Source organism: Aricia agestis, chromosome Z (assembly GCF_905147365.1).
Source record: "Aricia agestis chromosome Z, ilAriAges1.1, whole genome shotgun sequence".
Lineage (NCBI taxonomy): Eukaryota > Metazoa > Arthropoda > Insecta > Lepidoptera > Lycaenidae > Aricia > Aricia agestis.
Genome location: NC_056428.1, coordinates 29,060,823 through 29,074,041, shown reverse-complemented (window position 1 = coordinate 29,074,041; position 13,219 = coordinate 29,060,823). Strand labels below are relative to the sequence as shown.

General features: G+C 37.0%; 2 protein-coding genes across 2 annotated transcripts in view; one reads left to right on the top strand and one right to left on the bottom strand.

The window, feature by feature from the left end:
• LOC121739354 (importin-7) lies at positions 1 to 8,870 on the bottom strand. Its single transcript, XM_042131761.1, has 14 exons — positions 8,708 to 8,870; positions 7,711 to 8,268; positions 7,448 to 7,632; positions 6,900 to 7,073; positions 6,605 to 6,750; positions 5,705 to 6,508; positions 5,278 to 5,501; positions 3,058 to 3,234; positions 2,821 to 2,957; positions 1,925 to 2,127; positions 1,589 to 1,728; positions 743 to 857; positions 401 to 544; positions 1 to 244 (listed from the first exon to the last, which is right to left on the bottom strand). Exons 1-14 carry the CDS (start codon positions 8,789 to 8,791, stop codon positions 189 to 191), a joined length of 3,147 nt encoding a protein of 1,048 aa, XP_041987695.1. The 5' UTR covers positions 8,792 to 8,870; the 3' UTR covers positions 1 to 188.
• Positions 8,871 to 11,410: 2,540 nt separating this feature from the next.
• LOC121739353 (inositol polyphosphate-4-phosphatase type I A-like) overlaps positions 11,411 to 13,219 on the top strand; it is a 37,830-nt gene continuing 36,021 nt past the window's right edge. The window contains exons 1-2 of the mRNA XM_042131760.1: positions 11,411 to 11,631; positions 11,829 to 11,984. Of these exons, the coding sequence (XP_041987694.1) occupies positions 11,514 to 11,631; positions 11,829 to 11,984 (274 nt within the window). The 5' untranslated portion in view covers positions 11,411 to 11,513. The remainder of the gene's footprint in view (positions 11,632 to 11,828; positions 11,985 to 13,219) is intronic.

The following is a 13,219-nucleotide window of genomic DNA, read 5'->3' as shown; positions in this document are numbered from 1 at the left end:
GAAACGCACCAGCTTATTTATTACAACATTTAACAGATTTACACGTAGAATAAAAATGGACATATAATCTTAGCCTATCCATTCTTGCCCAGTGGTTGACATAGAAACATTTGGCGTGTTTACCAAAAAGTGCTTGTGATATTTTTTATTATTTATAATGACAATAATTTCACGACGATGAAATACACTTAGGATCCGAACTTGAATGTCGTCGGTACTTGTGCTGGCACAGTGAATGAATAACCTAAAAACAAACAATACTGTTGAATTATCAATTATCATACACACTTGGTATTTACGAAACTTAAGACTTTGAGCAGTATAGTCAAACTACTTAAAAAATGTAAACAATCACTTTGAAATCTTCAAAACCTTTAGTAAAAAAAAACTTTATATTTACCTCCACTTTGTTCAATGCGTTTGCTGTCTTGCTGCGCTTTCCTCTGATCAGCCAGCACAAATACAGCATTTAACTGCTTCTGTTGTTCCTCATTTAATACACTTGTGAGTGCATGGTATAGCGCTGGCTCGCCATTTAATAATTCTGTAAAAAACAATTGAAACCAATGAAGATTTCTTAAATTTTATGATTGTCAGCAATAATCGCAATTTCTATGGCAATGACAAACAAATTAATACATAGAAAAGGTTTGTTTGCATATAATAGACTGATTTTATTGAAGCAATTTTGATACAATTTTTACAGACATAGTTGACTGGGGTCTGGGAGGCTATTTTTTACCTAATAATGTTTTCTTAAATTTGATGTACTCATCAACAGTACAATCCGACTCATCCAGAGGAGTTGTGTAGCATTCAATAGCAGTCTCATCTGCCTCATAATCTTCATCAGAGTCCTGACAAAAAAAATATATTAGTGACTTTCGAGTTTTGTGCACGCACGACAATGAGGGACAAATGGCGCTATGTCTATTCGTAGCCGTAGGGTCTATCATGTCAATCGTTGTGTCAAACAGCTGTCATATTATGTCAAGTAATAGCTGACACGACATTTGACATGAAAGACCCTACCGACTACCATACCTCTGGTGGCAAATGATAATCGAAAACCCTCAATAGAGAAGTATAATAAATAATCATAATATTAATACGCGAACGAAAAACATTGCAACCCATTTTACGAAAAATGGGGAAACGTAGGTGCATGAAATTTTGCACAGTTATAGTTTATATGGCGAAGGAGTGCATCGAACTAATATTATTTTGAAATTATGCTTTTATCATACATTTTTTTAACAAATAAAACATTACACACACTACAACACACACACATGAGAAATGACAGATTTTTGAGTGACCAGCCTATACATACGAATTTTCTTTATTTATGCTTAAAGTCTGTTGACAACAAGTTGAGAAATTGAAAATGGATTATAGTTTTTTTATTAAATCTAAGATGCTATTAGACAATGCTTACACGGCCAGTCTGAGATAAGCTAAGTCCCAGAGACAAGAGTTGAAAAAAAATTATAAAGTCAATATTTTTTTTACAAAATATAGGATTGGGCGATCTCTAGTAATTATAAAACTTTCAATGATACAATCTTAAAATTAAAGAGATACTAACATCGTCACTGTCATACTCTTCAACTTTTGCTGATACGTTTATGCCCTGCGCTGCACTGGTTTTAGTTGCCATCCTGGCTAGGTTTTCTAAATATTCGCTATTCATTTGGTCAATATCGTCATAGTCACTTGAGAGGACCTCTGAAAAAGCACGAAAATTTTTACATTTTGTTATTATAACAGATTCACTGCAATATAAATAAATTGTAGAGTAAGTTGTGTCTCTGAAAGTAAACTTGCTCATAATTGATACAATTATTGCGCGGGAAGAGTACTGCCTTGTTGTATGAAGATTGTCTAGCTATCAGTTTAAATAATTCAGATGTGTTCTAATTACCTTCATCCTCTTCATCGTCATCATTTTCAGTGGATGTATCTTCGTCAGCCTCTGCCCTAGCTTCGTAAGCCCGTTTCAAGCCTTCAAACAACACCAAACATGAGGGCAGCAGCTTAGGCAGGACCTTGTCTATGTTGGGTCGTTGAGGACCCATTTCAAGCAATGTACAGATGCCAAGGACGCACAGTTTTCTGTCATGCAATCTGTAACCAAAAATGTTTTATAGCGTTTAGAAATATAGACAAATTAGTCAACTTGAGTATTTGTACTTGAGTTGTTTAAAGTTGTAATATATCTGGGGCACCAATATACAGGCTTAGAGCCAGTCCACATGGCGCGTAACGCGTTGCGTCGACGCAGCGCTGCCGTTGCCTTGTTTTACATACAAGTAACCAAGGTGTTCACACGGCACGCTGCGTCGTGACAGCAGCGCGCAACGCACACATGACGGACAGCAGTCCCCGAGACGAAGCGGGAGGGGGGGTTTTGACGTTAAGACCGCTTCGTAATGACGCTGCGATGACACAGCGCCCGTGTGGCCGGCTATGCATCAAACGGCAGCGCTGCGTCGACGCAACGCTGACGCAACGCGCGTGTGGACAGGCTCTTAGGCTTAGTTTGGACTCCAAGTCGCCCAAAATTACTATGTAGTAATTTTACAAATTTAATTTAATTACAAAATTAAACAAATAAATATTATTATTATATTACTATTTGTGTTATGCATACAATTCTGTTCAAAATCAGTGCACATTGATCTTCAAATAAATATTAGGTAAGTGTTCACTACAAAAACCAAATACTTTTTGAATAGAGACTTTAACTAAACTGTATGCACAAAGCATGGCAAAGCAGTTTGGCGTAATCACACATGCAAATATTCTAATTATACATACCCCATGAAGCAGTCAGCATCATGAATCCATTGCTCAATGAACTGCTGAGTTATTGAGGTGTTTGGTACAGATTCTTGTAATTTGTTCAGGATAGTGAACAGCAGATGTGGGTTGCAGTATAAAATTGCAATCAAGACCTGTTTACAGAGAAATAAACATTAAATGTTGGAACACCCAAATAAGCAAGGGTTTTCAAATAAGCATTTTTTTTAGTAATTAAAAACAATATTAAGTTACCTGCAGCAGCATAGTCCTGAGCTCAGAAGTCTTAACTGTTCTAGTAAGTCTGCTAAGAACCAACTCTACAAATGATGGAAGGCAGTTGTCAATTTTTCCCGAGCATTGCAATACCATTACTTCCAGAAGTTTTGCTGCATGTATCTCGGATTCATCCTCAGTATCAGCATTCAAGATCTAATTGAAAAGTAAAAAAAAAAACAACATGAAACAGAGCCAATATTTTCCAAATATGAATATGAAAGAGCTTTTAAATATAGGAGAGTTTGCATCAAGCGTTACAATAGATGAGATGAGATTCTGGAGGCCTACAACAAAACAATTTTGAGACTCAAACAATTGAATGAGAAATCTGCATCCTACTCTAACAACTTTATTTCGCGTTTCTTGGAGTAAGACGCGGAATTCCGATTAGTACGTTTGAGTCTTAAATAGGGTTTCGTTATATGGCTTAAGTTTTTTTTCTATAATAATAATAATAATAATATCTATGGACGATTTACAACACGTCAGTCTGGCTCCGTGTTATGCATGAGGAGTACCTGAAGGACTTGTGTTACGGGTACCAGACAACGGAAATATATTTAATACTTTTATACTATACATACATTTAAGATTTTTATTATATGATACACATATTTAATACACATCCATGACCCAGGAACTTTAAAAACTTTTTGTTCCATCGGCGGGATTCGAACACGCGACCCCCGGCTTGAGCTACCAACGCGCTCACCACTGAGCCACAGAGTCGCCGTAGGTTTTCTGAAGCATCCATTTACAAACGGTAGATCATATACCGAAAATATATTGATTTATGCCCGGTTCCAATATACACAAAACGAATCGTTTTGCTTACGGATGGTAGATTCGAGGACGAGGCGTAACCCGAAAGTGTTTCTATAAAAAACGTTTCGTAAGCAAAGTTACCGTATGCTTGGTACCTGCGGATGGTAAGCAGTAGGGAGGGCTTTTATAACGGACCGTTAGGTTATTGTATGGGCATGGAAGCATGTGGTGTTTCTATAAATTATTTTGTTACGTCCAAGTTTAGTAGACATTAGTTGTTTACAATTTACATACCGCGCGAAATCAGGCGGTTGAACGTTGTTGTGTTCTTTCATATTGTGAGAAATACTCATTATGTCTCATTCAGACAGTGATCAGACTGATCTTAGTAATCTAGAAATTTTATCAGACTGGAATGGATCTGATTTCGACGAAGATAGTGGTAACAATCATAGGATCATTCAGATTTTCAGCTTAAATTTCGACTGGATAAACCGTGTGTTGAAAGCTAACTTGCTGAAAATATAATATACCCTTACTTAAAAGTGAAGGGAACTTGCAGGTATGTATGTAGTGACTGTTTTAATTTGTTGCTTAAAAAATAGAATGATCAAAATTATTTTACTTTTGGTGCCTGGAAAGGAACCTACTTACGATGCACAGTGTGATAAAAACCTCAATTTGGTTTCACCTTGTTGTTCTTTCAAAATGCTATAGTTGATAGCTATATAAACATTACAGTGAAACTCCGAGATCGATATTATTTGTAGTTTTTTTTTAAAGCGAGTCAAAGTTGGCCTTATCCGGGTCATAAATTTGCATAAAAATTTAATTAAAAAAAAACTAATCAAGAACCATTATTTTTGTTTATACCAATTGAATAAGCACTTAATACTATACTTTTTTTCCAAATTTGGTTAACCTACTGTGATCAAGTAGGGATAATATGTTAATTTATTTATTAATTTTAGTTTTTCATTATTTTAAGCATTTTAAATATTATTTTAAATGTCAAATCAATGATCATAGAATATAATAGGTATTTTGCGTTTTGTTCTCTTCAGCAATAATGGGTAAAACTTGGTAAAACTACATTTTCTACTAAAATGTTTTTTTCTTCATCGTAACAAACCAAATTAAATAAAACGCGGATTATTTAAGTGATTATTAGGTGATCGAGCTGTTAATAAACATTGGTCACCATAAATTTGAAATGAGGTCTTTAATATCAAAACGCAGTATTACCGTCGGGAGGGCTTCGGTTAGTGCGTTACTAACGACTGTCGTTGTAGGTAGAAGCTAAAATAACTTTGTGAAACGCCTTTAACGGTTCGTTGCCCATAAGTGAAAAACGTTTGGTAGCTGATGTACAGTGACGATTCGTTAGATATAGGAACCGGGCATTAATCACATATGATAAACGCAACTTACGGTTTTCGCCATATTGAACATAGCCAGAATATGATTCTCATTGGAAAGGAATGCATTTGTGTCAACTGTAATATAATTGTGCAACACTGGCATCATGTCAGTGAAATAATCAAAGCCATCCTTCTCAAATATTTGATACAGCATTTCTAGTACTTTCCACATATCTTCAGATATTGATTTCGCCGTCAGGTTGCACAGCAATGTCATAGCTTCTTCATAATATTCTACAAATAAAAATCTAATCAAAAAATGTCTTTAATGAAGTAATGGGTATACTGTTTCAATGCATCTTCGGTAAAGAAAAATTTTAAGTCAACCAAATAAATGATTTTTATTGCATACTATTTAAAAATAGCATTGTTTCACTAAGCTTCTTTTACACTGAGATCAAAAGAAATTAAGAGTGGAATATAACAAAGCTACTCACCAATAATATTGTGGTGCAGTATATGACCAACTACACGCAGAACAGTTTTCTCTAGCTGCGCCATAATTTCTGGATTGTCTTCCATCACATTGAGAACTGTCTGCATTGTGTTGAGGAGTCCCATAGCCGTAATAGCTTTCTCGTCAGTACCAGAGTCGGTTTCAATAACTTTGCTGAATGTATTTGCCAAGTGTTCAGTGATTTCGTATGCCATTGGGATTAGTTGCTCGGCATAAAGTGGCACAATCTTTTGCAGCACACTCGCTATGTTATCATTTTCTGTCTCCCTAATGACTTTCAGTAATTCAGTGGTGACAGCTGCTACTTGAGGTTCCAGCAGTTTCTGAACCTTCTCCTGATAAGTGAGAAGCATTTGAATAGCAATAGCTGCTTCAACTTTAACAGGCAAATCTGTATCAGTCAGCAGTGCATTGACAGTCAGTCGGAGTGCTTCTATCAAGAGGGGTTCACTTTTGAAGCGAATGGCTGCAAAACAATGTAGGACCCAGCAGGCTCTGGCTCTCATGTAACCTAATTGATTGTGGAATTCTGGAAATACGTATTGACTTAGCAGTGAGTCAATTTCATCTTTGTAGAACTTCTTCTTTATGAGAATCTCATTGATCGTGCCCACCATGTGTAGAGCACCATCTCGCTGCCTCGGCCCATACTCCCCACTTTGATTGGTCAGCACTTGCATACAAAGATGCATTGTCCGTTCCAACATGTCTTTCCTCTTTTTACAGCATGATATCAATAAAGTCTGTGCTGCTGTCACTGGAGACACAAAGTCCTCGAATATGTCTAAAAGGTATGAGAATATTATTGTGTGCTGTTCTAAGAAGTGGTAAAAGGTTATAAGTATATGACTGAATGTGTTTTCGAAATGTTACTACTCACCAAATTTGATGCGAATGTACTCATGAGGGTCAGTGAACCAAAGCTCTTCATCAGCTTCAGAATATGACATGAGCGGGAAGAGCACATCTTGAATGATTGCAAACATGTGAGGTTTCAACAGCTTCCATGAATGTGCATGGCTTACACTAAAATCAAATGTGTCATCAAATTAAAATGTTCTGAAAAATATGTTTTTAAAAAGCTTCTAAATTCCATTTCAAAATGTTATTTTTTTTTAAATTTTAATGAAGCTTCATAGAATTTGTGCAACTTAGCTGAAAGTACTTGTACTTACCATTGATCTATGTAGCTCAGAGTTTGCTGCAGAACCCTCGGAGAAACATACATTTTGTTCCTGTACTGATCCAGAACCCTCAACAAGACCTCCAATATACCACCAGTGAATGTAGTAAGATACCATTCAGCAAACTCAACATACTCATCACGGGCATTCACAGGACTTCCATACCTACAGTAAAAATTTTTTTGAAAATACATACATAAAATTTCTAACTACATCTTTTGTATTAAAAATCCCCAATAATTAATTAATCAATTGAAGAGACAAAATATTCAGTTGAATTATACAAAAAATTATATAACAAACATCTAAACATATTATTACCAACACAGTAATTAATGATCTTGACTAGAGCCCTTGAAATTTTATATCAATACAAAAATTCAAGGGCTCAAGAGAAAAATCCTAGAGACTTAGGGAACGGCTAGTTGGTTCTACAAGACTAAAATACATATAATTTTTTTATTGAAAATGATTGCTGAAACAATTGAAATAAAAAAAACCAGTAAAATATGTTTATAGGAATAAAGTATATTTCTTACCGTTCAAATAATCGGTACAACGTATGCACTGCCCATTTCTTGCACTTCCACCAAGGGAGCTCCATACGCTCATCCTCATCAACTTGCAGAGTATGTTCAGGAATTGGCTGCTCCATGACCGACCGAAGAACTTCCATCCATTTTGTGAATACTTCTTTTGTAATCAGATTCAGGGGCAAGATGTACTAAAAACAACATCAATGAATAATAAATCTTATAACAGCTGCAGCAGTGTATAAAACAATTTGTATGGTCGTATTTACCTTTATAAGCCCATAGAAACATTTGAGGATTTGTTTTTGAATCAAAACAGATTCCATCGACTGGTCAGCTTGTAGATTCACAATCAAGTTGTACATCATGGGAAGCAGGAGGTTCATTGCTTCAATCAGCGGTACCCTCTTCTCTGCAATGTGGTACTCGTGACACTTGATCAGCTGATAGAGGCACAAAAGTGCCCCCATCCAGGTGTTGGCTTCATTGTTTTGCAGGTAGATGTGAATTTTGTCCACAACTTGGGTCCACCTCGATGGAAAGTCATGCTTGATGATTGTTTTAAGACACACGCACAGTTGTACACGTATTATATCGGGAGCTTGGACGATTGCCTCCACTATCATATCCCGAATCATAGCCCTATCTTGCTCATGAATACTAAACGGTATAGGCTCAGTGGGCACTTCTTCGGGCTCTTTGTCCGGCCAACCCATTGTAACCATGTTTTTGAGGTACACAACCCCAGCCTGTCTGACTGGAATTGGGACATCATTTTGCATAACCACTTGGAGCAAGGATGGAGCAAAACCAATGATTTTGTGGATCTGAAATAATCGTGTTAATGTTTACAAAACGACAATAAATGTGAGCCTATAGGTTATAATATGACCCTGTAAAGCAAATCAATATAAAAATCTTTCGCTTTAGCATCTTTGTCGTGATACACCCAAATGGAAATAAAAGTCGTGCATTAAATATACATTATTCGCCGCATAATTATTAAGAAAATTAGGAATTAATATTGCCATTATCTTAACAATGCCAAAGTGTCTAGAAGTTTCCAGGTTATAGATTAAACATTGAAATGCTTAATATAAGGTTGATTCGCAAGAAAACGACTTATTGTATACTAATTTTATAATAGATTGCCTTTAAATTATTATCATCAGAAACAAAGAATACGATTAAATATTATTGATAATGGAATGAGTGCAAATTGGTATTGTCAAATTGCCGAGCATGTGGATGGTGAATGTTCATTACCTGCGATAACTGTTCCTCGGCTTGCTGCCGTTGATTAGGCTCTATTGTGGCGCGCAATATTTCCGTCAGCTTTCTAGTGTCCATTTTTCGTTATTTAACATTAAATTTCTAAAATAAATTAATTTTTATCGGCGGGCATGAGCCGCCACCACCGGGCGTGGATAGAAAAGACAGATTGTCTATGGTTTGCTAAATGGTCACGTGACCAATAAACAGATAAAAATTGCGGAATAATAGCGGCTCTACAAGATGGGCCAGCGCTGGCTGATCGAATGGCGCATGCGACGATGGCTATGCAATGGTCGCAACGCCTCTACATGATGGCCGTGTTCAGTTTTAATCTAAACGTAATTCAAGATGGACATTGGACGTGTAAGCATTAGCCATTCCGGCTTTGCAAAACGTGCATTTTTAATAATATTTATGACTTCACCAGATGACCCGGTGAACTTCGTATCACCTTACTCCTAATATGAACCTTCTCTTGAATTCTAGGAATAATTATTTCGAGACTAAAATTAAAATAATGGTTTATGGTAGTGATGATGATGGCAATGATGAATGTAATAATAGCATAATATTAATATGCTTTCCGCTCTTAAAACAACGCTTGAAACTCCCGAACTTGTATCTTTAAAAAGTCGGGAGTTATGTATAATGTAAAAGCTATAATTATTATTGTAAAGTTTCATTAATATCCGTTCAGTAGTTTTTGAGTAAAAGAGTAACAAACATCCATACGTTTTTACAAACTTTCGATTTTATCATATTACTATAGCTTCATTCATTATGAGATCACATACTCGTCATTTTGAACAAAATTCGTAAATTGTAATACGAATTACGACGTCCTCACTCGACCGCGGTCGGGCATCGACTGTCGTATCCCCAACGTGTAGAGGCGTACCGCCATCGCTGGGCCATCATCCTTTGATGTGCGGCCGTAATAGCGGCTCTACAAGATGGGATAAAACTTGAGTCGGCTCTCTCATCAGAAAGGAACTGAAATTCACTATGTGGCGAGAGTGCAGACGCTCCACCCTCAAAGTGTAGGTGGTCTTCTCGCGGATGTAGTTTACGGCGTCTTCGACCGTCATGGACCAATGCAGGCGCGACACGTAGAGCGGCGTCGCGGGCACCTCACTCCGCAGGCGCAGCTCGGGCACATAAGGTGAGGTGCCGCGGTGGTTGCGGACGGTGGGCTTCCTCTTCTTCCTCCTCTCCACCAGAACGAAGCCCTCCTCGTCGCACCTTCTGCTCTCGTCCCTGTCGAGACGAAGATGTTCAGCCTTGCGGCCCTCCTTTGCAACCCTCGCCTTTGCCCGCGGGGGCGGTGCGGGGCAAGCAGCGACGCTTGCATAATTTTTTGCTGGAGTCGATGGCCTCAATTTCGTGTCGACGTCACGCGTTGACGGCGAGCTGACGGCGGCGGCTGTTGCTGAGTGCTGACCCACTTGATTTTGCTGACGTGCAAAATGGCGAGTCGCGATGAGCCCCGCGACGCATATTTATCTAGTCGATCGGATGCTCGGGTGACCTACATAATGAATTATTACTTTTTAATTGTAATAATTCACTACGTAACTCACTGATGGTGGGTTCCGAGGCATCCAATCTACCTCGCATCTCGTCCAGCTCTGCCCTCATGATGTTGAACTTCTGGAGCAGGCTGGTGCTCCATCAATACCGCCGGCAGTTTGTGGAGCTGCTTGGCCACAAACACCGGCAATTCCGCAGGATTAGTCTGCTTGAGCAGGGAAATGATGTCCTGCGAGCTTCGTTCGCTTCCGTCTCTCCTCCGGGACGTCATCTGCGCTGTCTTGCCGAGCGCTTCGTACAGCACGAGCCTACCCTTGCAGATCTCCTCGTTGGTGTAGGTGGACCTGCACAGCTGCACGATGAAGAATGTAATAATAGCATAATATTAATATGCTTTCTGTTCTTAAAACAACGCTGAAACTCCCGAACTTGTATTTTTTAAAAGTCGGGAGTTATGTACATAATGTAAAAGCTATAATTAGTATTGTAAAGTTTCATTAATATCCGTGCAGTTGTTTTTGAGTAAAAGAGTAACAAACATCCATACAAACTTTCACCTTTATCATATTATTATAGCTTCATTCATTATGAGATCACGTACTCGTCATTTTGAATAAAATTCATAAATTGTAATACGAATTACGACGTCCTCACTCGACCGCAGTCGGGCACCGACTGATGTCGTATCGCCAACGTGTAGAGGCCATTCCACGGCCAGCGTTGGCGCCATCGGCCATCCTACGCCACTACGTCTTCCCCACGCTGGCTCATCGTGATGGTCCACTACGCTGGCCCATCGTGTAGAGCCGCAATAAAACCGACACCGCCGCTACGACAGTTTAAATTAAGTCTATGGGTTGTCAGGTGGTCTATACGACAGTATATTATAAGTTTATGCCATTTACTATCCTGCATAAACCGGCGGACTGACGTGAATGGGCGCTTTTAGGGAATTTTGACATAAGACCACAGATTATGGATTCCATAATCTGTGGTCCTATGTCAAAATTGCCATCGTCCGTTTGCGTTTGGTTTGCAAATTGCATTTTGCGAGTGATTTCTCAAGTGTTTTGAATTTATTTTCATAAATAGTTTTCAATAAATATGATTTTATTTAATACAATGGACTGATTTATTACTATATTTTGAACAAAATTCCTTTAGACATGTCTTAGTTTCGTTAAGACTTATGAATAACAAAAATACAAAAAGGTGTGGTTTGGTATTTCTTTTTGTTTGACGGTGATAATGATATAATTTATTAAATATGCGGTACAATAAGCAAGAATTAGCTGCATTAGCTTCTCAAACAGCACAAAATTTCGACCGTGAAGGTGTGATGGTAATGAAAGAAAAACAAGAGGGATTTTTTCGGCGTTCGGAAGGTAAATTTCTTATTAAACTATATTTCCGTATTAATTTTATTACAAGTAACTTCCATTTTTTCTATAATTATATATTACAGTTCTGTAAGTAATTACATTGCAAATGTTTTTTTTTAAATATGTGTAAGACCATTACCATAAAGAAATCAGAATATTCCATGCGGCTCTGATTTTGTATAAATAATTTATCTTTTTAGGATGCGCGGCCAGATGGTTTCGCCTTCGTGGTAATCTCCTTTTCTATTTGAAAGGCCCAGAGCCATGGTATGAACCTATAGGAGTTATAATACTTGGCCAGCATCAAGTGAAATTGCAGAGCCAAGATGAAAACGGTCACTGGCCTTTTCACATAGGTAAATATTTCTTTCAATTATTATTATAAAATAATATTTTAATTGAAGTCAAGTTGGTTAATGAATAATGATTAATTATTTTTGGCATATTTTTAACTATTCTGATTGGATTATAGTACAGTAAAACCCGTTTAAGACGATTTCACAGGGACTCAACCAAAAAGGTGTCTTAAGGCCCGCTTATTCCAAATTCACGTTTCTAGAATGAGTTTTTTTTAAAGAAAGCGTCATTTAAAAAAACTGAAAAATATATACATGTATAGATGCATCTTTTAACTAGTGCTTTCATTGGATAGAAACACAATACAGATAATTTTGTTCGATAGAAAAAAATTCCGAAACAACATCGATTTTAAAAGCATTTTGAGTTTTATAGGACTTACAGGCACCCAATCGAAAAATAATTTGGACAGTTCGATTACTAATAAAATTTTACAGGGCACTCATTGGATAGATGTTTAGTTTTATTATTTTTCGATTCAATATCAACGAAAAATACGGTTTACGCGCACCACGCCTGAATCCACGTCACATCAGTGTCCTGTCGGACGTCATCGAGGTCGGACCTGTGCCAATTTTGCTCGTCACTACATTGTCGCCGCTGATTATTATTATTGCCTCTGTGTATTATATTGTAAAATAGTTTGTATAGATAGGAATTAAGGTTATTGGTGAATTAATATATTTGAAATGGCAAATAAAAAAAATAAAATCAAGAAGACAAGGCTGTCGGAACTCAAGAAGCTCCGAAAGCACTTTGCGTAAGTACCTATTTATTCTATACAATGTATCAAAAATTGTATAGTATACATTTTTTGATAAGTACCTTTGTTACCTTTTCGACGATCGATAATAATATTATAATTATTATTACTAATATAAAAACCAAGATCATAATAGTATTGTAATATTATAAAATTATTTCAATTCATTTTAGTGCTGTGAGACAGCGAACACAGAGAGGAATTTTTGCCAAACAACCCAACGATGATGATGGACAAGTCTCGTAAGTACCAAGACAGTCAGTACATACCAAAATATTAGCCATTTCAAGTACTATAGCATAGGAATTTCAGCTGATGAACCTTACATAATTATATTATAATAATGTATTGTAAATAAGATAATACAAATAAATAATTTTCCAAATTTTCAATCTAATCTACTCTAAGATGTCACATTATTTAAATAACAGCGATTGTTATATTCTATATGTAGATATTTATAGACATATG